The sequence below is a fragment of the Podarcis melisellensis genome (assembly GCF_964234715.1).
Source record: "Podarcis melisellensis genome assembly, chromosome: 13".
In the NCBI taxonomy this organism is placed as follows: domain Eukaryota; kingdom Metazoa; phylum Chordata; class Lepidosauria; order Squamata; family Lacertidae; genus Podarcis; species Podarcis melisellensis.
Window position 1 is genome coordinate 19,585,069 of NC_138545.1, and position 24,872 is coordinate 19,609,940.

At 46.0% G+C, this 24,872-nt stretch overlaps 2 protein-coding genes across 5 annotated transcripts in view; both read left to right on the forward strand.

Annotated features, from left to right (window-relative positions):
• Positions 1–3,363: 3,363 nt before the first annotated feature.
• On the forward strand, positions 3,364–20,307 carry TNNT1 (troponin T1, slow skeletal type; the record flags this gene model as incomplete). The annotated part of the gene is made up of 11 exons (XM_081887233.1): positions 3,364–3,421; positions 5,221–5,253; positions 8,567–8,588; positions 9,888–9,948; positions 10,443–10,559; positions 14,859–14,936; positions 16,194–16,307; positions 17,757–17,866; positions 18,250–18,340; positions 18,457–18,497; positions 20,041–20,307. Coding segments are annotated over 11 exons (771 nt in total), but the record flags the coding sequence as incomplete, so codon positions are not given.
• Positions 20,308–24,359: 4,052 nt separating this feature from the next.
• Positions 24,360–24,872, forward strand: part of PPP1R12C (protein phosphatase 1 regulatory subunit 12C) — a 38,865-nt gene continuing 38,352 nt past the window's right edge. For 2 of the 4 annotated variants that reach the window (XM_081884943.1, XM_081884942.1), the window contains exon 1: positions 24,361–24,854. In XM_081884943.1, the coding sequence (XP_081741069.1) occupies positions 24,480–24,854 (375 nt within the window). In that variant the 5' untranslated portion in view covers positions 24,361–24,479. Of the gene's footprint in view, positions 24,855–24,872 lie in introns of all 4 variants that reach the window. The other 2 variants (XM_081884941.1, XM_081884944.1) reach the window with 2 other exon arrangements.

Sequence of the window (24,872 nt, forward strand, 5' to 3'; positions counted from 1 at the left end):
CTCTGGATCTACTTGTACTTGCCCTCCGCTCTTCCCCAGTAGCATGTTGGACGCCTTCCGACCTGAGGGGCTCATCTTCCAGCGTCATAACTTTTATATGCCTGTTGTCTTTGTCCATGGAGTTTTCTTGGCAGGGATACTGGAGTGGCTTGCCAGTTCCTCCTCCAGGTGGATCACGTTTGGTCAAAACTCTCCACTATGACCTGTTCATCTTGGGTGCCCTGCTCGGCATAGTTCATAGCTTCTCTGAGTTCTTCAAGCCCCTTCGCCACGGCAAGGCAGTGATCCATGAAGGGGAGTACTGTGGTTACCCATGTGTAATTAAGAATGCACACAAGTTGGGGTTTGGGGTGGGTAAGAATTTCATTTGGACTTCATTGTTAATTCATTGATGGTTTGGAAACTTCAGCTAGTGCAGAATTCAGCAGCCAAGTTGCTCACCGGAGCAAGACTGGTCTGACTGCACTGGCTACCAATTAGTTTCCAGACCCAATTCAAAGAGTTGATTTTGATTTATAAAGCCTTTAATGGCCCAGGACCGCAGTACCTCAAGGACCGCCTCTTTTCATATGAACCTACCCTGACCCTGAGATCATCTTCTGAGGCCCTCTTTCATGTGCCCAAGAAGTCTGGAGGGTGGCAACACGAGAAGGGGCCTTCTCTGCAGTGGCTCCCTGTTTGTGGAATGCTCTCCCCAGGGAAGTTCACCTGGCACCTTCATTATACACCTTTAGGTGCCAGGCAAAAACATTCCCTTTTAACCAGGCATTTGGTTGATTTGATTGGCATTCTATGCTCTTTTAAAATGTGGTGGCTTGGGGGAGGGGGTTACTGGATTGCTGTTGTTTATGTTTTGATTATATATTTTGTGGTTTTATATTTTGATTTTGTTCTGTGAACCACCCTGAGACCTCCAGGTATAGGGCGGTATATAAATTCAATACATATTATTATTATTATTATTAATAATAATAATAATAATAATAATAATAATAATAATAATAATAATTGTTAAGAGAAACAAGATGATTTGTACATCCTGGACTAATACACAGATTGGAACAGAATTATCCTTCAGATTTTTCAGTTCTCCAAGTTCTGTGATATAGTTCCTGGCTCAAATAAAGTAGCAAAATGTGTATTTTAGACTTTACCCCCCCCCCAAGTGTATTTTAGGATTAAAATCAGATCAGAGATCACACTAAGCCACACTATGTCTTAGTTTGAAGAACCAAACCTGTGAGCTCCTGAAGCAATTATCACAGCTGCTTTGCTCCTCCTGCAGTCCTGCTATTGCTGTACTTCCCAGGGCTATGCCATGTCTGAATCCAGGCTGAATGACAGGCAGAGCAACCAATTCTAGTTTTGCCTCATCTCCCACCCTGCTGAGTTCTTCAAGGCAGCACTGAAACAGAGGAGGAGGAGGAGGAGGAGGAGGTTGACAGCAGTGCCACTCCCTGGACTGATTGTAGGTTGGAAAGCAAGCAAGCAGAAGCTGGGTGAGGTCAGGCCGGGGTTGGTGAGGCCGTGCCCCCATTTGCCCTAAAGATCTATTAAGAAATTCTTCATGAGTAAGAGAAGAAGCTTCACATGCAATTACAAGGTGAAGTGGACACACATTTTCAAACTGTGTCAGAAGACTTCAGCAGAGATCTTGATCACACCTCACAACATCCAGCTTGACTTCAGGGGCGGACGAGAGGATGTCCACATTTAACAGACCAAAAGTGCTGCACAAAGGAGCTCGTGGTGTGGCCTTTAGACATGAAGTAGTTTAATTGCCATGCCTTCTGTGAAAAGAAACCCGAGAACTGAGACTTTGGGAAGGCATGGGGCATGCATACCTAAGATACCCACATGGACCAGCTATTCCTTGGAACATAAAAACACACACAAAAAAAATTTGTCTCATTGGATGATGACAAGGCCAGTCTAATCCAGAGTTCTGCTTTCAATGGCTGCCTGCTAAGTGCCTCTGGGCACTCCCAAGCACCACACATAGGGGGTGGCATTTCCCATTTGTGCCCAGCTGGGCTGCCCATGGAGTGAAAGTCATGCGTTGATACCCAAATCACTAGGGGTGGGGGAGAAATCTGATTCAGCTCTCATTTAAAAGCGAACCTGGTGAATTCACACTTTCCAAAACAAGGTAGGTAAAGGTAAAGGACCCCTGGACAGTTAAGTCCAGTCAAAGGCGACTACCTGTATGGGGTTGTGGTGCTCATCTCGCTTTCAGGTCGAGGGAGCCAGTGTTTGTCCACAGACAGTTTTCCAGGTCATGTGGCCAGCATGACTAAGCCGCTTCTGGCACAACGGGACACCGTTGGATGTCTGAATAACATCCAAAAGTACATTTCAAAATTGTTTCAAGACTATTTAACTGTATGGTGTTGAGATGTGCCCACAGTTCAACATCAAGGACGCATTAATATATGTCTCCATTGCTTTCTCTCCTCTTTCCCTGCCACCCCGTTTCCTACTCACCAGGGAGCAGCAGGAAGGTAAGAGATTCCTAAGTCATCCATTAATACTCGTGATTAGTTGTGATCTTTTCCACAATCTTTTCTGGCTGTGGATGTTTTGCTTTTGTGTTTTTTTAAAAAGGCAAAACATATTTTTTATATACTGGCATCTGCTTATTAACAGATTTGTTTGTCTTTCCTGATGGCATTTCTAGGGTGCATCCAGGCAGGCGGCACTTAATGCTCTCCATTCATTGCTCTTCCCTTGTAAGCCACACCTGGCATTCCACAGCTATGTGGGTGGGGACAGGGAGGGTATAATTCATCTGGGTAGCATCTTCCCCCACCCCCTTTCCCGATTCATTCTTTTTTTAAAAAAAATAAACAAATGACAAAGTTTGATCTCAGCTCCTCCAGGTTCCTCTCTGCCTGCCTCTGCCATGACCAGCAACCAAAATTGAAACGCACACCAGCTGAGGTGCAATGTCATCTAAGCTTCCCACAAACAAAAAAATCAGAATGAATGAAACAGTTAACTTCATCTAATCTCCCTCCAAACAAATTATGATGAATGCTGGGTAAACAGGTTGTCTGGAAGTGCCCTTAGACTGATATTTTTTTCTTGCAGAGCAAGAAGTGAAACCCTCATTCTTTCCAGTCCTGAGCTCTCGTGTGTGTGTGTGTGTGTGTGTGTGTGTGTGTATTTGCTTATTTGTAAGAACTTTTTCCTCCAGCAGAATGTCTTACAGGGCAGGCCATTCTCCCACTCAGACCTTGTTCCCAAAGCATTCCCCTAACTTGTGGTAATCAGCAACCAATATCCCATATCTGTTGACACCACCCTTGCCAAACTGATAACCTCCCTCTGTCTCATTCTCTTTTTCTTTGGTATCTCTCCCCCCCTCTCTCTATTTCTCTCTCTCCTTTTCTTGAAGAAGAGGAACAAGCTGAAGAAGAAGGTGAGGTGATATCACACGTCTATTCCCTCCCTACTCTTCCTGCTGAGCATCCTTTGTTTTGTTTTGTTTCAGGCCTAAGGCCCTCTCACAGAGTTACTTAGTGGAGAACCAAGAATGCTCCTGATCCCCACGGTGGCTCCAAATCTTCCTAAGATTCACAAAAGTTGGGGTCCGGGCTCCATTTCTCTGAGAGGAGAATGGGATTGTTTCAATTGGGAAAGGGGGGCTGTGTGAACACAGGATGTCCGGTTTCTCTCCCCCCATGCCTGAAAGGTTTGCCTCCTGTCATTCACAAATTTTCTCCCTTCTGGTTTTCAGCCTGGGATGGCTCAGCCTCCCTTTATTGTTATGAAATTCACAAGCCTCTTTTTTGAGCATCACATATTGTCAGGATGCTGTCAGCAGCTCCCTGCCGGTTGCCCAGGAAAGTATAAAGACAAGGAAAAGTTTCTTGCAGCCCTTTTTTATTTCAAGCTTTACAGAGAGAGGCTATAGAACCCAGCCTCTTGAATAATGGCATTGTCACAATTGAATCTACACCCCCCTTCTCTCCCACTTCCTTATTTGTCACCAGGTGCCGCTAAGTGCCCTCTGTCTTTGAGCTCTTTGCTCTCCTACTTTTAAGGCTCGCCGGGTTCTGGGAGGTGGTGGGTCTGGAATGCTTTCTAGTGACAACGTGTCTGCCAGCTGCTGCTCTGGCTCTGCCTCCTCCTCCTCTGCCATTATTTCCCAACTTTTCTCCTCATCTGCCTCTGAGCTGTGACCTCCCGCAAACCCCTGCTGTAAGTCTAGACTGTTTTCCTCTTCCTCCTTCTACCTGGAAGGGTCAGGATGGGCAGGCACTCTCCACCATTCTTCCTCCTCCTCTGCCCCTGACATCTGTGCAATAACTCTGTCTCATAACTGGGTCCAATGCTCTTTTCTTTTACAATCTGCATTCCACCTCCTAGATGCTTGAAGCTGGTCCCTTTATTTATGCTCATAATTTCTTTCTTTCCTTTTCAACCCGTTTGCTTAACCAGGCGACAATGCTTGATGGCGGCAGCTACTTTTGCCTTCCAGTTATAACCAAATGTTATTTTTCCCCTTCAAATTTTTGTCCTCTGGTACCAATCCCTGTGCCCCTGGAAACAGTTCTGAGGACTATGTATTATTCTAAATGGAAGCTGAGCCATGCAGTGTAAATGGTTCTTTTCAATATTTTTGTGCCTCTTGGGAAATGGCTCCTATTCTTCTTCTTGCCATTTTTTGTTATTAAAAGGCCTCCATTGTGGGGAAGAAGCAGAGAAAGAATGATGGCATCACTGTACCAATCAGGGATCACATAAAGTGCAAAATGTGAAGGTGGCACCGTGTAGCCGTTCAGATTTCACTACATGGGGACATCGCTAAGGCCAAACAAACAATATTGCTCTCAATTTGAATGGAGAGAAGTGGCCTACATATCTCCGCCTTCCCCCTTGGCGAATGTCTTTTTTATTTTAATGACATTTCCCTCTCATTTTTATCCACAACCTGTAGATCAGGGGTTGGGAACCTTTGGCCTGGCAGAAATTGATGGACTTCAAAGCCTATCAGCCATAGTCAGCATGGCCAAGGATGATGGGAATTGGAGTCCAGCAATGTCTGGAAGACTAGAGCTTCCTCACCTCTGTTGTAGATGGATTGATCTGCCTTTTCATTTCTCTCATTAATTGGGTCTCTACCCTACAACTTCCCTCTCTCTCCTTGCTCCACCTCATCCTTGCTCCATCTGTGTTCCCCGTCCTCCTGACCCCTGTGATATATGTTGTTTGCAGTGGCTGACGAACCTGAGCAGGCTGCTGAGCAAGGTATCTTTCTTCTTCACTCCATTCTTCCTTTTTGGGGTGGGGGTGGGGACACATAACCAGGAGGGGGCAAGTCAAAACGTTACTTCCCCTCCTCTCCAGCAAAATTTGGCATGTCACAGTCTGGTGATGGGCAGATCTAGGCCACACAACCTCAGGCAATTGGCTGGAAAGAGAGCATAAACACACGGTCACTGATGTCCTGCTCTACACATGATGAGGTGATAGAACAGGCTATATCTTAGAGACTAGGAAACCTGTGAGTCTCCTGATGATGTTGGAGTACAACCCCCATCATCCCTGGCTATTGACTGATTGGCTGGCTGGGGCCGATGGATGTTGTAGTCCAACAACATAGATTCCTCATTCTGATGTGGGTGAAGGGCTGCTTTTGAGTGCTCCCCTACAGAAACACTTATCTGCCATTGTGCAGCTAAGACACCAGGCCTAAAGAGGTCCAGTTGCACTAGCTGTTAGTTAGTTAGTTAGTTAGTTAGTTAGTTAGTTAGTCGGTCATTCTGCCTGTCTATCTGTCTTACTTGTAAAGAGTTGTTAATGTAGGGGAAAATTCATAAATGAGATCTGCTCTCTGCCATATGACACCCACAGAGGCAGCTATTGGGTTTTTTTTAACCCAAGAATATCCGAGGACATTATTCTCATGGGTGTTCTGGTCCAGGAAACACCGTCAGGAGAATGTGGAGAGTTTTGGTGCTTTTACAAGTTGCCACAAGGTTTTACAAAAGAGACTGGAAAAGACCTTGGCCGCTATGTCTAAATGAAGGCTAGCCAACCTTCTGCCCTCAGTCTTTGAGGGGGTTTTCTTTTTGCCCTTCTCGCATGAAATACTAGGCCAAAAGCGCTGCCTCATTCTGACGCATAGTAGGCTTGGCTTGAGTGTGGTGCTGAGTGCACCACCTTTCTGAATTAAATTTAACAGCTTACTTTATTGACATACGCACACACCTCCGGCAGCTCCCGTGAGGTATTTCTGACTTCCAAGAAGTTATCTCCCCAGCCATCCACACCCCTCAAAGCAGGAGGATGTGCACAGGTTCCTAACAGAATATGCCTTGTTGATATATTTTGTGGAGATATATCTACAGGCCTCTGGTGTTGTCCGTGTGCCACACATGTTCTGGATACATGCAAGTCATGTGTTTTCTCTATGTATCTGTGTTGCGAACATGTGCACCCCCATCATGTCTATAAGGGAAGCAACATATCTAAGCCCAGATGTGGGTAAAAGATATTTTCCAGTACCTATGGACATGCCTGTGACCATGATCATGAAAACCGTCTTCTGTCTGGTGTCTGTCTGGACTCACCTGCCAACAGCCCTGAAATTTTGGTTGGATTCCTCTAGGCCGACCCTGGAATATTTACCTGCTGTACGGCCAAGCGTTCTGCTTTTAGCTAGGGTTGAGCCAAAATTTCTCAAAAGACAAAAGTTTGTGGCAGTTGACTTTCTTTTTTTGGCACCTCCTAAAAAGAGAGCGTCCTGAATAAATGAATAGATTCATTAATGAATAGATAAATAAATAATCATCCCCTGGATGAGAATACTCCCCAGTTTTGGGGTCTGTGAAAAATTTCACCATTCCTGAATTTTGGGTGCAACTTTGGATCTAGTTTAGGGTTGCCATATTTCAAAAAGTGAAAATCCGGACACAAAAGTTGTTGAGAATTTTTATTATTACTGTTATTATTATTATTATTGGCCAGATGTGTATGCCAACATGGGTTGCCTACATGTCTGGATTTTCCTGCTTCCGACTGCAGTATTCTGGGTATGTCCAGATGTACGGCAACCCTAATCTAGTTGCATTATGGTTTGATATCGTTTTAATATCTTCGAAGAAAGCGATGGACTTCACACTCTTAGCCCCTTGCTCCCTCCACCCAACCATATGGACTAACAGCAGAGTTTCATTCAAAATTAAATGAGACGGACGTGTCTCAGAAGAGAGTTTTCTGAGAACTGTTGGAGAATTTCACCTTACTCCTCCCTCCCAAAAAACCCCCCACAACCATTGCCCCCACCTCCATTTCACCCCCACCAAACATCATGAATAATTTGAGGAGGCTGTTTTAGACCAGTCTCATGCTGGGTGGGCCTGACGAGAGTCCTAGTGCAAAATGTTGGGAGGGCACCAGGATGGGGAAAGTTGACATGAGCCTCTGTGAACTATAGTCCACCAGCTACATCAAGTATCCTCCTCAGAGTTGCAGATGGATTGATAGGCAGAGAGACCCAGTAACCTCACTGTCATGCATCAACTCCTTCATCACAACACAATTTCGGTATTAGATTCTTCATTTCCTCCAGTTCAACAATCTATAACTTTCAAATTGACCTGCAGTCAGATACCGGTATACCGTATTTTTCCGTGTATAACACACCCCTGTGTTTTTTGGGGGGGACTCCAAATTAAGAAAATGGGGGGAGATTGCCCAGACTTCTTGAGCTTTTTGGGGGGAGTGGCCCAAGTTGTTCAGCTTTTTTTAGGGGGGATCGGCAGAAATCGCTCACCCACCACTCACACGCGTCACAAAATCCACCTATCGTCTGTCCCCTCGCTGGCAGAAGCCGCCAATCACCCCAGCAACAGCCAATCAACACCAGCCCTTGCCGCGGCCACCAATAACACGCCCATTAGCCACTGACAATCTCCGGCTCGCGGCAGCAACCAATCCCACGTCCCCCCATGCACTATCCATGTGTAAGACAGCCCCTGATTTTTTACACAATTTTTAAATTAAAAATAAACATTGTCCTATACGCGGAAAAGTACGGTATATCTCTGTGAGAACACAACGGTTTGTGCTTCACCAATGGTAGGTGAAACCCCACTTCCGCAGCTAGCTCCGGAGGGCAGCAAAGACAGCCATTTCCTAATCCTGGCCAAGAGCCCACCAGCCCTGCAGGGGAGCTGTTCTCACTTTGCAGAGGGGGAACGCAGGACAGCTGGAGGCAGAACGAGAGAATTCTCAATGCGGGCATCTAATTCTTGGAAGCTGGGAAGGCCCCAGAGACAGTGCCTTGCTGACAGCCACAGAGATGCAAGAAGCTCCCTTATACTGTACCAAGCCAGCCTATTGGTCTGTCTAGCTCTGTACTGTGTACACTTGTTGACAGGCAGCATCTCTGCAGGGTCTCATGCAGAAGCCTTTCTCACCTCTACCTACGGACACCAGCTCCCCAACCCCTCCTCCTGCCCTCCAGAGTTTTTGGAGCTGTATCTTTGTACAGCCAGTTGATGATGGTTTGTTCTGCATCTGTTAATGACCATTCTTTGCCTTCTGTTTCTCGCAGAGGAAGAACGCCCCAGGCCCAGGTAAGCGACAGGTATAAGGTGCTTCTTCCACAGACGTTCACTGACCACAGGATCATTGGATGCTGACTTTCTCGCTGGAGGGTGGAAGAAGCAGTGTGTATGCAAAGGCAGAGTTGCTGCCATCCCCCCCTCCCCATCAAAATCTCCTGTGTCTTTGTAAGTGACCTGACAGGCTGAAAGTCAACAGTGAGGGAAGGCAGTAATTATTGAATCACTGCCTAGAATGTCTAGTTTTTAAAAGGCCCTGAAACCTTTTGAGTGTTTCCCACCACCCTATAATTTTCATTAAATTTTCTGTTTTACATTTTAGAATATTCATTTAAACAACCCAATGACATCCCTTCTTCTCTTTCCATGGTTCATTTTGCTTAACATAAATCCCTGCATATTTTATATAAACGAAACCATTCAGTACTCCATTATTACAGCCATCAAATCTTATTTCCACTGCTGAATTTATCTTAATGCTGCCCACGTTTTCAAATGTACACAATTTCCCCTCCATATATTCAATAAACGTTTTCCAATCTTCTTTAAGCATATATTCTTCTTGTTCTCTTATTCTATATGTTAGGTCCACAAGCTGCTCATATTCCATCAGTTAAAGTTGCCATTCTTCTTTAGCTGAGACCTCGCTAGTTCCACCACACGGGCCGCAGTAGTGGCATACTTAAATAACCTTTTTTGACACCTGGGAATTTCTGCAAAACCTTTTGTGTGCTGATGGGCTTTGATTTTTATTTTTTAACTGTTGATTCTGTGGAGGCCTCATTAGATTAGCTGATTAATATCATAGTGATCGTGTTATGTAGTTTGGAGGAGGTGGTTTTTACAAAAAATAAAGATGTTACGACTTTCTGTGTGATCGCTAGAGCAGCTTGTTGTGACCGCACTGATGTTTTTACAATTAAATTCTAAATTTTATGTGCAGTTGTTTGTCTATTTGATGTGCATTTCTTTTTTACTGTACGGTGCAAAGAGAGAGTTAAGGTGATGAATAAGTTCAATAAGTATTGATCCTTCTATAAGAAAAAAAGGACAACCCAGCCAAAATTGGCACTTGGAGATTCCGCTTTTTGATACGCAAGTTTAAAAATTCTCTTTCGCCCTCCCCAAAAACAAAACACACCCACAACAATTCATTTTAGCTCTGACATGTCTAATTCAAGGGAGGTGGTAGCAGAGATTTGTATTAATTTTTGGCAGGGTTTTTTTTGCGGGGGGGGGGGGGGAGAAGGTCAGTAGTATTTTCAGATATTAACTATATTCTTATTTCCTTGTCTGTATTTGCACACAAAGACCGGTGGTTCCACAGTTGGCTCCTCCAAAAATCCCTGAGGGGGAGAGAGTAGATTTCGATGTGAGTATTCTGTTTTATTAAACTGTCCTAATCCCCGTTTTTTTTTTCCTTTTCTTTTTTGCATCACTTCCCAGATAGCCTCAAGCCTTTCAAACAAACAGCCTCTGCCAATACGGATTTTTTTCCCCCATGGGTGAAAAACAAGGTGGTTCTTAAGTGGAAAAATAGCTGGAAATGAAAATTTAACCATTAAACAGCCCTTTCTTCCATTTATATTTGCTTTTAATTTCTAAAGACAATGCCCACAGTGTGTATAACATGTACTTTGACCTTAACTTATTAGAGATAGTGGGCCAGCAGGCACTAGGAGACTTGTGGTCTGCCTCTGTGCAAGACCAAATGTCCAGACGTCCTGCAGCAACAAGTAGAATTTTCTACGACCATATAACACCTTTCAAGGGTCCCCTCTAGGCCAGCCCACAGAGACATGCACAGGACTATCTGGATGACTTTCATCCCCTTCAAGCTAACCTCTCCCTCTGCCTGATGGACAGGACATCCACCGCAAGCGTATGGAGAAGGACCTCTTGGAGCTCCAGACCCTCATTGACGTGCACTTTGAGCAGAGGAAGAAAGAAGAGGAGGAGCTCGTTGGTCTCATGTCAAGGATTGTGAGTTCTTTCTTTCTTTCTTTCTTTCTTTTGTATGTAATTTTTATTAGTTTTCTTTTCTAACAACAAATATCAGAACCATTTCCAAACATACATTCTACATCCCCCCCTTCCCGTTGACTTCCTTCAGCTTCCCCTCTGGTTTGTTACATTAAATGATACAATCTGCTATTCCTTATTTGTTATTAAATGTTATCAAAGGATTGTGAGTTCTGGGCAGCAAAGGATTGTGGGTAGCTGGGAACAGAGGGGCGTCTGGTTAGTGTGATGACACACACACACACACACACCTGTGTATTGTGTGTAGACTGGCGCTCATTCATTTCACAAGGCTGTCCACACCTGAATAAATCTCCCACCAGTTTCATCTCTAGTCTTCCCCAATCTGATACCCTCCATATGTTTTTGGACCACATCTCCCATTATCCCTGACTGTTGGCCATGCTGTTGTGACTGATGGGCGTTGGGAGTCCCAGAACATCTGGAGGGCCACAGGTCTCCCTATCCCTGCATTGGGTGGCTCATTTGAAATTGGTCAGTGGTCCAGCAGTTTACCTGCTCACACCACCTACTTCTAAGGGCGTCGTGGCAATCACATACAGTGGATGCTCAGGTTGCGAATGTGATCCATGTGGGAAGCACGTTCGCAACCTGCAGCGTCTGCAACCCGCAGCGCTGCGTCTTCTGTGCACAATTTAGTGCTTCTGCGCAAGTGCAAGCGCCGAAACCCAGAGGTAACCTGTTCCGGTACTTCCGGGTTCGGCGTGGTGCGCAACCTGAAATCATACAACCCGAAGCAACTGTAACCCGAGGAATGACTGTAGTGGTTTTTCCTTTGTTTAATTATAGGCACGGGAGGCAATGTCCACTGGCATACATTTAAGGAACTCTTGCACCCCTTTGACAGTCATGGCTTCCCCCACTTGAATTCTGGACCCTGTTGTTTGTTTAAAGATGCTGGGAATTGTAGCGCTATGAAGGGTAAATAAATTTTCCCAGGATTCTTTGGGGAAGACATGACTGTTAAGTGGCACAGATGGGTTTTGAATGTATAGCTTGGATGTGACTTGGGAATGTAGCCCATAAGAGCTTTATTTCTCTCTCTCTCTCTCTCTCTCTCTCTCTCTCTCTCTCTCTCTCTCACACACACACACACACACACACGCACACACACACACACACCTCTGAAATGAGACCACCACCCAAAACAATTCCACTGGTGTTCTTTAATCCTTTCTCTGCGTTACTTTTCTGATACCTGTCCCACCACCCACTGCTATTTGTTCCATTTGAGAAAACATATCGGTACAGATAGCTGCTTTTTTCCAGAAATTGAAAGAGGCTGGCGGTTCAGGGATCTTCATTGCTATGTCCAGTTTGGCCCTAAAAGACAAATACTGGGTTGGCAAGGGGTATGGGGGGGAGGACGATAAGAAATGCTGGCAGCTAAGAAGCTGCCCAGAGGGAAAATAAGTTTTTTAAGGTTACGCAGAAAGGCAATTTTTTATACGAAAGAGAGAGAGACGCAACCTGTTCTTCAAGATTACATCGAAGGGTCTGATCTGCTTGATGCTTTTACAGGCGACTTGACTCGCAGGCGTATGTTGATTCACCGGGCAGTGGTGTAGATAAGGCTCTGAGAGGTATTTTTAAGAGACATTTCAAAATGTGGGTAAAATGTATTCGTCCAGTTCCAGAGACATATGGGAAATGGCCTTTCGAAATATAAATTGGCACACCTTTCCCAGCAATATTTGAATCTTGTAGCTGCATCCTGTGTTGCAAATCGTGTGGCGAGCTGGATGTTGAGCGAAATAACCTCCAAGGTTCGCTTGCAAGCCTATGATTCTAGGGGTCTGTTTCAACGTTTCCGAGCACAATTCAAAGTGTTGGTGCTGACCTTTAAACCCTAAACGGCCTCGGTCCTGTATACCTGAAGAAGCGTCTCCACCCCCATCGTTCTGCCCGGATACTGAGGTCCAGCTCGGAGGGCCTTCTGGCAGTTCCCTCACTGCAAGACATGAAGCACAGGGAACCGGGCAGAGGGCCTTCTCGGTAGTCGCACTCACCCGGTGGAACACCCTCCCATCAGGTGTCAAGGAAATAAGTAACTACCGTACTTTTAAAAGACATCTGAAGGCAGTCCTGTTTAGGGAAGTTTTTAATGTTTAATGCTGTATTGTGTTTTTAATATTCAGTTGGGAGCCGCCCAGAGTGGCTGGGGAAACCCAGCCAGATGGGTGGGGTAGAAATAATAAGTTGTTGTTGTTGTTGTTAACCAAACCCATTGGGTTGGCTTAGAAGAGCCATTCTGGCTGCCAAAAAGCAGGAACTACAAAACCATACATAGAGTGCCAGACTGTCAGGGACTGTACAGAGAAGGAATAGTGGAAACCACCTCTCCCCCCCGCCAACTTTCCAGAGAAGAGGAAGACAGTATAGATTTACAAAAGTGGTTTGAGGAAGGTCACGGCTCAGAGGCAGATGAAGAGCAGAGTTGGGCAATAATGGGAGAGGAGGAGGAGGAGCGGGAAGCAGAGCTGGAGCAGCTGGCTGACACATTATCACTAGAAAGCATTCCGGACCCCCCCTTCTCCCAGAACCCGGCGAGCATTGAAAGTAGGAGAGCAAAGGGCTCAGAGACAAATGGCCCTAAGCAGCCACCGTAAGGTGGGTGGTACTGTTGACAATTGAGGAGAGAAGGGGAATAGAGTTTACTAAGCATTTCTACGCCTCTCTCTGTGATTATTGAATAAAAGACTTTGGTAAGAACTCTCCCTGTTTGTCTACTCCTGGTAGCCTACTGTGGGGGTAGGATCAGATTACCTGAAGCCTGACACAGATGCAGCCAAGAAAGTCACAGCATGGAAGAATCAAGGTCTGGGTCTAAAGGACGGGTGGGGGAGCTGGTGCCCTCCCCAATGCTCTTGGAGTCCTCCAACTCCCACCACAACAGGGAGCGAGGCCAACGCTTAGGGGTGATGAGAGCTGCAGTCCGGTGACATCCGGGTGCAGCAGCGTACCTAGGGGTCGGTCGTGTTGGCCCCCACCAAAGTCCCAAGCACAGGGGGACACGAAAATCACGCCTCTCCGCTCTGGCTTGGAATGACTAGGAGCCTGTCTGCCCATCTGCACACTGCCCAGGCCATTCCTTCACTGCTCTGGGTAGCCAGGCAAGGTGTGCAGGCTCCTCTTCCAAGTGCGCAAGGGATACATTGGTGGGCACCGATACATCTCCCTGCCAAGGGTGCAAGGGAGCTTAGGTGCACCTCTATTGGGGGAGCCCCTGTTTCCCCATCCTGCTTTCAAGATATGCAGGGCAATAGTGTGCAGATCTGTGCAGTATGAAAAGCCTCTCTCTTAAACCAGTACCTTCTTTCCTGTTTTGCTTTCACTCCTTTCATTACCTTTTTGGCGTCCCCCCACCCTTTATTTTATTTTCCCCTCTTCCAGGCTTAGGTATTTGGCCACATCTTTGTTGGGTTCATGGAAATATGAACAGTGCTCAGATCTGCAAAAGGCTCGTTTTAAAAAATATATCTATAGGTTCAATCTTTTACAAACAGGTGGAGTCTGAGACAGATGTTGGCAGCTGGAAAGAAGGGGAAGGAGGGGGAGAGAGAAGAAAAATGAAGTCTATGTTTGGGGTGAATGCACTTTGGAGATCTAGGATCTATCTCTCTTTCTCTAGGGCAGCTTTGCTCAACTTTGCACTCTCCAGATGTTTTTGGACTACAGCTCCCATGAGCCTTAGCCAGCACGGCATGTGCAAAAACACAAAGACAGACCGTGATGCAGGGAATGGTTGCTCTTTGCTCCCACCTAGCGGTTGGTTAGCTGTGTAGGCATAAGATCTTAAATGCTGAATCCGAAACAGCAATGGGGTTGCTCTCTTGCAGAATATACTGAAGAACATTCAGATGTCGCAGGTTGTGTGACAAAAAGAGTGCTGGTCCACCAGCACTGGAAAAAGAGAAATAGTCATATACATGGTTATCCCAAGTGACAAGGGTGTTCCACAGGACCATTCAGGGTACAGAGGGAAGAAAGATTTCATGGGTACCATGGCATTCACGCTCTCTGGTTTGGCAACCCTTGGACTGCAACGTCCCAGATAGGTTCCGTGTCTGGCCTCCATCCAGCGAAGGAACGCCTCCCATTTCCCAAGTTCTGTTGTTGGACACCTCTTACTTTTCAGAAGCTTCTCCTGCCTAGTAGTCGGTGTTGTTTACAAAGTCACTTTCACGTTTCTCCTTGAGGACCGCAAAGGTCTGAGCCGTTTCTCGTGTCCTTCGGCAGGAACATCGGCGGGCGGAACGTGCTGAGCAGCAGCGAGTCCGCACTGAGAAGGAACGGGAGCGGCAGAACAAACTGGCCGTGAGTATTGCCGTCGCCTGGCAGCTTCCCATTCCAGCTCACGGGTGGGGGACCTCAGGCCAGGAGCCGAATGCGGCCCTCCAGGGTTCTCTGCCCGGCCCTGGGGACTCTCCCCAAGCCACCCTTCTCACCAACTCCATTTCATATGCTCTGTGCCTGTTTTTACCTGGCTGGAACATATATACGCCTGAGCTCTGGAAGTGCCTCTTGGTTTCCTGGAAAGGGCAGACAGGGGTGTGTAAGGCCTGGGCATAGAAATTACATACCGGTGTTGTTTTTCTGGGGGGTACTCAATGGTACACCCCCTCTCCCCCCACCGCCGCAAATGTGTGGCACTTACTGTAACAACTTCATGGCACCTTTTTCTATTTAAAACAAAAACCATTGGACATACCCATTAACTTAAGGTTACCAGATAGCCCCGTTTCCTGGGGACAGTCCCCGGATTTACAAATCAGTCCCGCTGTGGGTTAAACCACAGAGCCTAGGACTTGCCGATCAGAAGGTGGGTGGTTCGAATCCCCGCGACGGGGGTGAGCTCTCATTGCTCGGTCCCTGCTCCTGCCAACCTAGCAGTTCGAAAGCATGTCAAAGTGCAAGTAGATAAATAGGAACCGCTCCAGCGGGAAAGTAAACGGTGTTTCCGTGCTCTGCTCTGGTTCGCTAGAAGCGGCTTAGTCATGCTGGCCACATGACCCGGAAGCTGTACGTTGGCTCCCTCGGACAATAAAGCGAGATGAGGGCCACAACCCCAGAGTCGGCCACGACTGGACCTAATGGTCAGGGTTCCCTTTACCTTTACCCCATACAAAATCCATTGAAGTTCAAAAGTGTCCCCGGATTCATTGAAAAAAATCTGGTAACCTTACATTAACTGTCCCACTTTAAGTGGGACATCCTAGATTTACTAGCTCCCAGGATATCCCCTTTTGGTTCCCACGAGAGCAGGGCCCCGAAAGATGCCCGTTTTGGGGGGGTCATGATCTTGTGCGAGTCACATGGCTCCCACGGGAGTGCGGCCCTAAAAAACGCACACACTGATTTGACTTGGCGACATGTTGGAGAGTATGAAATGAGCCCGCTCTAGAAAAAGCGAGATTTACATTGGTTGCTTCGCCCACATTCCCCCCCCCACTCCACTGTCATGTGATCACTGGGTGGCGGCCCAGTTGGGGATGTGACCCTCAATCTGAAAAAAAGGTTCCCTGCCCCTGTTCTGTCATTGGATAATGGATTCCACACGGTCGCCCTGTGCAGGAAGAGAAGATGAGGAAGGAGGAGGAGGAGGCCAAGAAACGGGCAGAAGATGATGCCAAGAAGAAGAAAGTGCTGTCCAATATGGGGGCTCATTTTGGCGGGTACCTGGTAAAGGTAAGTTGCTGGGTAACAGTAAGGAGGGATTTACTCTTTTGGATAATCACAGTCTTTGCTTTGCTCCCTAATATTTCAACCACTTGCCTACCATCCAATTGGACCTGTTCTAGAGGTGTACAATACTAGCTAATTCCTCACTGCAAAACCATAGCTTCATAGTAGAGGATGTGCTTTGCATGGGGTGGGGAGTGTTGCTATAGGATATTTGATGCTTATTTTTTTCTCTTTTTTGATTTTTCGCCTTTTATTGAAACAATTTTTATTTGATTTTACAAGTGTAGATTTTATAACAGTACAAAATACATATCCACACTTAGAGATTTCTCCGAATCTCTGGACTTCCCACCTTCCCCTCCGTGGGTCCAATTGTCAACCTTTTCAACTGCATATTATTCCATAATCCATATTTTATGTCACTTCATTTTGTCCATAGTATCTGCTACATTACAAGTGTTATCGCAAGTGTTATCCTGCTAATTTCATCTGCTTACAGTGGTCTCCCAGATAAATTATATTCCCCCCCCCTCCCATTCTTTATTAAAGTTTGGGGGATATTTGGTGTTTCTAACAGGAAAAGGGAGATGTGGGCTGAACAGTCTTGAGACACCAAATTCACCCTAACCCCAAGTAAAACCTGATGTCCACCTTATCTAATCAGGTTCATCCTCTGCAACTATTCTCAAGCCTTTGAGAATCTGCTTCCCACCTGATCTTCTGGAAGGGACTGCATATATAATAGCACCGTGATGCCATCAGGTGGCTCTTTTCACAATTGCAGCCACCATCCCTTTCCTGCGATTCAGTCTGTCGAGGGTAGAGAGATACCTGTAGCCAATCCAGATGTTTCTGGACTCCCAACTAGGGCTGAAAGAATCTGTGCATCTTGCTTCTCTCCTTTTCCCCATTTTCCCAATCTTCATTTTGGTTCTTCACACTGCAGCAATTTGCAAATTCTTTTTATATATTTAAGGGGGGGAGGGAAATCCCAGTGAAAATTGTCCAGCATTTTACTGCAAATTTCTCCTAATGAATTTTATGTTATTTTCACCAATATATTCATCAATGTGCACAGTTTCCAAATACATGCATTTTTGTAAACATTGTTTGACTGGAGAACTGCAAAATTCAGATGAGTGCCAATTTTTGAAGGGTAGCTGTGTTTTGGTTCACATATTGTTCTGGAAAGTTTGTAAGAAGCTTGCAAACACAGTAAAAATACAAAAATACAAAAAAAAAGCCCAGTTACAGTAAACACAATCAATAAAAACCTAAAAAACAAAAGCATTTTATGCAAATAAAAGACAGCTCTCACAGATCCTTCGCCCACCAAAAGAGGCTGCAAATACTTTAAAAGCCTTTAAATTAAGAGTCAAAATCCTAGTTTAAAAAGTTTTCCCTCGGTGATTCCCTTTTGTACACACTTCCCACCTGGGTTCTCTCTCTTAGGCCGAGCAGAAACGTGGCAAGAGGCAGACAGGCCGTGAAATGAAGATCCGGATCTTATCGGAGCGAAGGAAGCCACTCAATGTAGAGAACTTAAGCGAACAACAGCTGAGGTTGGTAACAGTGCAGCTGCATGGCAAGACTGGCGCCAAGGATCTCTGCAGGTGTCGCCCATAGAAAAGCCCCCTTGACCCTGCCCTTCCTCACCATTGCAGCTGGCTTATTCATGTGCCTCACACTTTGGCCCTGGCTCCGTCTGGCAGCCAAGATGAGACAGAGGAGCACCATCAGTTCACAGCAATGGCAGAGAAGAGGGAGGGAACCAGGGAAGGTGGCTTGGCCAAAGCCCCCACCATGGCCATCAGCAGTCCTTGGTACTGTGGAGTGTCTGGCCAGGGAGGGGCATGAGGGATGTTTGGGCAGGAGGTGGGGAAGGGTTTTTTTAAAATCAGATAAGTCCCCCAAACCCCAATACAATTTGCGTCTCTCTGTCCAGGGACACAGCCAAGGAACTACATGACTGGATCCATCAACTAGAATCAGAGAAATTTGACCTGATGGAAAAATACAAATGTCAGAAGTATGAGGTAAGGAGGGAGAAAAAGAAATATACTTTTGGATACGGAACTTTCCCTGGTGCCAAAATGATATTAACATCAATTTCCCTCTCTCTCTGTGTTGTGTGTTTTCCCTTCCTTTCCAGATCAATGTTCTTTACAACCGCATCAGCCACGCCCAGAAATTGTGAGTGACCTTGTGGTTCCAGCAGCAACACACACACACACACACACACACACACACACACACAAATTACTCTGGCCTCAAATCCCATTACCCACCCGCCCACTGCATGTTTTAAGGCCACAAAACTTGTGCATTTTCACAACTAGAATCCACAGTGTGGAAACGGCTTGTGAAACAGGTTCTAGTGTTCATGTGGAACTGTGCTGAAATATACTCAGAGTCAAGAGTGGATTTCATACTCTTTATTCAGCTCATAGTGGTGGGGAGGAAATGAAAGTTCCCCCAAAGTATCTGCTTTATATACATTATTTACACAATGGGCTGCACGTGATTGGTTAATTCCAGAATTCTCCTGTAGGCCAATCAGGTTGTGGATTCACTTCTATCTGGAGCTGGATTGGGTGGCTCCTGCAGACCAATCATACTGCTGCATTGTTCTAGGACCAATCAGACTGCTGCATTCTGAATCCTATTGTTCTAGGACCAATCACACTGCTGCATTTTAGATCCTATTCAACTCAGTACATAACACATGCATGAATTCATAAAGTCCACAACTGCCAGGTTTATAAAATGTATTTTAAAAATCCTCTTTTTGGCACCTGCTAAGGACATTTTTGTTCAGACAAGCTTACCCAAATGCTTAGGAGGTTGAAGTCATTTTAATCTGTTTCAGCATTTTAGTATTTTAACTTTTGTATGTTTTAAAGTACAGCTGTAATTTTTTTCTTGTTTTTCTTGTTATATCTTCATGTAAACTGCTTTGAGGGTTGTTGTTTTTACAATCAAGCGGTATATAAATTTTCTGAAATAAATAGATAAAATACTATTTTGGAGAGCTGGAGTGCAGGTCAACAAAATCTGAAGATCTGCACCACATGGAGCTGAAATTCAGCTGTAGCATTCTCTCAAACTTTAACATTTCATATTTGGAAATCTGCTGTGTCATATTTTGGTCTTGTGACTGGTTAGCTAGAGTTTCCCTCACAAAATATATTTCAAATACATACTGTATATATGCAAGCAGGACAGAGAGCTGGGTGTGAGTATTCTTGGATAGATGATAGATAGATAGATAGATAGATAGATAGATAGATAGATAGATGATAGATAGATAGATAGATAGATAGATAGATAGATAGATAGATAGATATAGATAGATGATAGATAGATAGATAGATAGATAGATAGATAGATAGATAGATGATAGATAGATAGATAGATAGATAGATAGATAGATAGATAGATAGATAGATGATAGATAGATGATAGATAGATAGATGATAGATAGATAGATAGATGATAGATAGATAGATAGATAGATAGATAGATAGATAGATAGATAGATAGATGATAGATAGATAGATAGATGATAGATAGATAGATAGATGATAGATAGATAGATAGATAGATAGATAGATAGATAGATAGATAGATAGATAGATAGATGATAGATAGATAGATATAGATAGATGACAGATAGATAGATATAGACAGATGGTGAATGTGGATATTTGACAACTTGTACATTTCTTCCTTGCAGCAAGAAAGGTGCCGGAAAAGCCAGACTTGGCGGCCGCTGGAAGTAAAAAAGAAGACACCCACCCGCCTACAATTCATGGGAAGATCTGGGAGCCACTATTGTTTGCAGCATCCCATTGCTTCCCCTGCCCTGTTTTATGTTGAAAGTTGACCAGCCTGCCCTTTGTCCATTCTTCTTCACCCCTGTCATGTGTGCCTGTAACAAGCTCTTTGTCACAAGCCAGACCCAATAAACCAAACTCTTCCCTCTGTGGTACCTCCCCAGTGAGTACAACCTCCCTGTGTTTTATTGGTGGAAAGAATGTAGAATCTCTCTTTCTATCTTTCTCCTCGCTTTCCAGAGAAGCTGCCTTATACTGAGTCACACTTCTGGTCCATCAAGCTCATTATTGTCTACACTGACTGGCAGCACAATGATGATTGCTCCAAGCACATTAAAACTTGGTTAGATTTGCATTTGCCCTCATACACCTTTAAGCAAATGTTCCTCACAAAAAATACTTAGACAACAATAAATTGCAGACCCTTAGCTTTGCAAATACAGTGGTACCTCGGGTTACATACGCTTCAGGTTACATACGCTTCAGGTTACAGACTCCGCTAACCCAGAAATAGTACCTCAGGTTAAGAACTTTGCTTCAGGATGAGAACAGAAATCGTGTGGCAGTGGCACGGTGGCAGCGGGAGGCCCCATTAGCTAAAGTGGTGCTTCAGGTTAAGAATAGTTTCAGGTTAAGAACGGACCTCCAGAACGAATTAAGTACTTAACCTGAGGTACCACTTTAAGTGAATAGTTTCCAGACCTTACAGCAAACAAGTCTTCATCCACTGGAAATAAAATGAAGAAAAAAAGGGTTCTTCCGGGCAACTTGAAAAGAAAAGTACTTGGCTTCCATACAAAGTGAATCAGGCAATCTTTGTGGTAGCTATAATAAGCAAGCTATAAAGTCTCCCTTTCGGAGAGGTTCTTTTCATTTGCAGGGAGCCATAGATAGCCACGTGGCTTCTTGCTTGTTCCAGGAGTGTGAAGAGAGGAAAAACTGAGAAGGGGGTGCTGAGAAGGACTGAGAAGGGTGCTGAGAGCCTACTAAGCCATACCCACACTGGTAACTTGAACTCAGGGTGCAGGATAACATTTTCATGTATGCTAGTGTGAGTCAGTAACTGTATATTACAACATGTTTTGTGGCAGCCCCTAAATTGTGACCCTCCCTTCCCAGAGAGGTGTGTCTGACACCTTCATTATACATCTTCCACACCTCTTTTGACACTTGAGGTCTATCTTTTTGAGGACCTACCTTGTAATGTTGCTTTAAACTGTTTTTAATATTGTGTTTTAATGCCATAACTCACACTGGGACATTAGAGTGAAAGGCAGCTAAACAATAATAATAATAATAATCAGTGTGTTTTTTTCTGGGGGTACTCAAGGCCATGCGGTACTGGCAACAAAGCTGTAAGAGGTCATCTGGATGCTTTTAAATTTATAACTTTCCTTGATTATTTTTAAAGAAGGTAAAAATAGATAATCTAAAATAAAGATAGGAACTGTTACGAAACAAAAAAACATTGAAAGCAAAAACAAGGCAGTTGCTAGGCTTGGTCACATGGTTGCTATACTACTTTGGAGCGATGGGAATTCTCAGAGTTTAAAAAAAGCAGCAAGGGATGAAGACCGAAAGAAACCACAACCTGGGAGACTTTGGTGTGTGGCGATACTCTCCCTTTAAGACTAGCTGTACCACTCCAACAGAGGGCCTACTTATTGCAGCTAAGAGGGAGCGCTGGAGCTCAAGGAGGAGAGAGCTTGCAGCGGGAGCCATTTTGTGTGTGTGTGTTGAACATAGGCCTGCAACTCCACGATAGAGCCACCCGCATCCCATTTCAGAAGAGGCTTCATTGGGATACTAGAATTGAGGAGCAGGAGTGCACTGAAAGCAAAGCAGCACGTAAGAGGTAGCTCAGTCTGGGCCCTTTTCATAGACGTTGCTGGGGGAAAGCCTGATAGCAGCAGGCCTGTTGGACTTCTATGCTTTGCAATCCTGCGCAAGCCATACCGTTTGGCAACATTGCAAAGCTGCAGGGCTGCCGGCTGCAGGTGGAAGGGAGGTATGGGGCAACTGGGGCAAATAGCCCCAGGCCTTCACAAAACCAGGGATTCCCTGTCTCGGTTACTCTGGGTGCCGTTGGTCACCAATGGTTGCTTGAGGGATGCCTAAGATTTCCAGGCAAATGTTCCACTGAAAAGTAATTTTCCGTGGCAGTTAATACAGCAGAAAGGGACATTAGTGGTATGAGACCAGGCCTTAGCAGAGAAATCTTTCCTGAGTGTTGGAGAAGGCCAGCAGCAGACCACAACCAGAAGACCAATGAGACTGAGCCTCAAGAAGCAGAAAGAGTCTGGAATTTGGAGGAGGTGCCTGGGGAAAGGCATGACTACAGGTCTTTGCCAGCCCTACCAGGAGATGCCGGGTGTCGAATCAGGGTCTTTTTGCATAAAGTTAGAAAAAGACCAGAGTGGCCCACAGGTTGTGTATACACCATACATTTAAATCAGATTGCTTCCCCAAAGAATCCTGGGAAGTATAGCTTGCCTCTAACAGAGGTGCAATTCCCATTGCCCTTAACAAACTACAGTTCCCAGGATTCTGTGAGGGAAGTCATGGGCTTTATGCGTGTATGGCGTATATACAGCCCCCCTCTGAAATTCAGGTAAAAAATAAAACTGGCATTGGCTGTGATTCTCTAGGGATGTGGCGATGCTGTATCTGTTGACATTTCTGTTATTATTTTTATAAATCTTGTGGAAGTTGAAAGCCAGCTCAAGCTTAGATGCTGATTAGGGCTGACATAGTGTGACCCCATTCTTTTCATATTTCTGTGGGCACTTGCTGAGTCTTTCCTCTTCCTTAGGGTTCCATAAAGTCTATAAAGAGGGCTCAGAAATAGGAAATAGGTAGAGAAATACACACACAGCGCCCACCAGTTCCTGTCAGCATTTGAAAGTGAATCTGTTTCCACTCTCATTTCCAAGGCAACACATGTAGGGCTTTCATTATGGAGATGTCGGTGAGCTAAACAATACTCCACATCTTCATATATATTATGCTACATATTACATTACAGTGGTACCTCAGGTTACAGACGCTTCAGGTTACAGACTCCGCTAACCCAGAAATAGTACCTCGGGTTAAGAATTTTGCTTCAGGATGAGAACAGAAATCACGTGGCGGCATCGGGAGGCCCCATTAGCTAAAGTGGTACTTCAAGTTAAGAAGAGTTTCAGGTTAAGAATGGACCTCCAGAACGAATTAAGTTCTTAACCCGAGGTACCACTGTACAAAGATGGGAAACCTGTGAGACTTCAGATGTTATTTGATTGCTGCTCCCATCCTCCCTGACTTTTGGTCCCACCCGCTTAACATTGGACAAGTGTAGTCTCTGCTGTCTTTTCAGCGCCTACTGAAGACTTTCCTCTTCCAGCAGGCCTTTTGAATAGAGATCTTCCCCAGTCTGGATCTGTATAGGAATTGTTTTTAGATGTTTCTAGATGCCTACTTGTTTATTGCTTGTATGCTGCCCTGGGAGGAAGGGTAGAATGTAAAATAAAATAAACAATAATAGTAATAGTAGCTGTAGTCCAGCAACACCCTTGATAGAAGACCTGCAGTCAGGGTTGATGATGATGATGATTATTATTATTTATTACTATATTTCCATGGTAATCCCACACAAAGCTAGCTGCTTCTTCTTTTAAACTCCATCTCCCAGGAGCACTTGTGGGGGGTGGGGACTTCAGGCTCATCTCCCACCATGCCACACACATCTGGTTCGTTTACCCCAAAGAGATGGAAAGTTTGAAAGTTGCGCACTGTTACATCCGTAATTGGCAACGTAGGGCTAATGATTTGTACTGCAACCTCCGAGACAAAGCAGCCAGGGCTTTTCGCCGATTAGTTGCTGCTCTCCGCCTGCAATCCGGACCAGGGTCTGCTTTCTTCTCCTCGTGGTTTTAACGGCATAAACAAGTGCCCCCGCTTTCCATCCCCACCCGCACTTCTTAGGTTGTGCTTTTCGCATTTTTCCCTAGGGATTTGGGGGGGGGGGGTGGAAATGACCTCCCAGTCGTTGAAACTACAACTCCCACAATTCCGTGCCGTTGGCCGTGCCGTGTGGGGCTGATGGGAATTGCAGAATGTCTGGAAGCCCCCGACGTCTGGAGGACTGCACTTCCCGTCATGCCGCGCGGCAGCCGTTCCCTTTCCCACATCCTCCGCCCTGCTGCTGCTGCTGCTGCCGCCGCCGCCCCCTCCCCTCTCGCTTCCGATACGGAAGCCGAGAGGCGTCGACGCCGCCGCCGCTGCTGCTGCTTTTCAGCCCAGAGCTAGAGCTGGGCCGGGAGGGCCGCCCAGCCGGGCTGGCGGCGGCAGCAGCGGGAAAATGGCGGCGCCGCTGCTGTCCCTCTCCGAGGGGGAAGGAGCCCGGGCGCGGCGGCGGGAGCAGCTCCGAGCCTGGGCGGAGGCCGAGGCAGCGGCGGCGGCAGCAGCAGCAGCGGCTGCTTCTCTGTGCCCGGCCCCGCCTCCTCCGGGGCTGCCGGTGGCGGCCGAGAGCGAGGCTGTGCCCGCGGCGGGGATGGGCTCCGGGTCCGGCGGCGGCGGCAGAGGGCTTCGGCCCCGCGCCGTCCGCTTCGAGGCGGCCGCCGAGTTCCTGGCCTGCTGCGCCGGGGCCGAGCTGGAAGCGGCGCGGGAGATGCTCAGCGCCGACCCGGGCGCCGTGAACGGGACCAACGCGGACGGCATCAGCGCCCTCCACCAGGTACGCGGCGCCCCGATG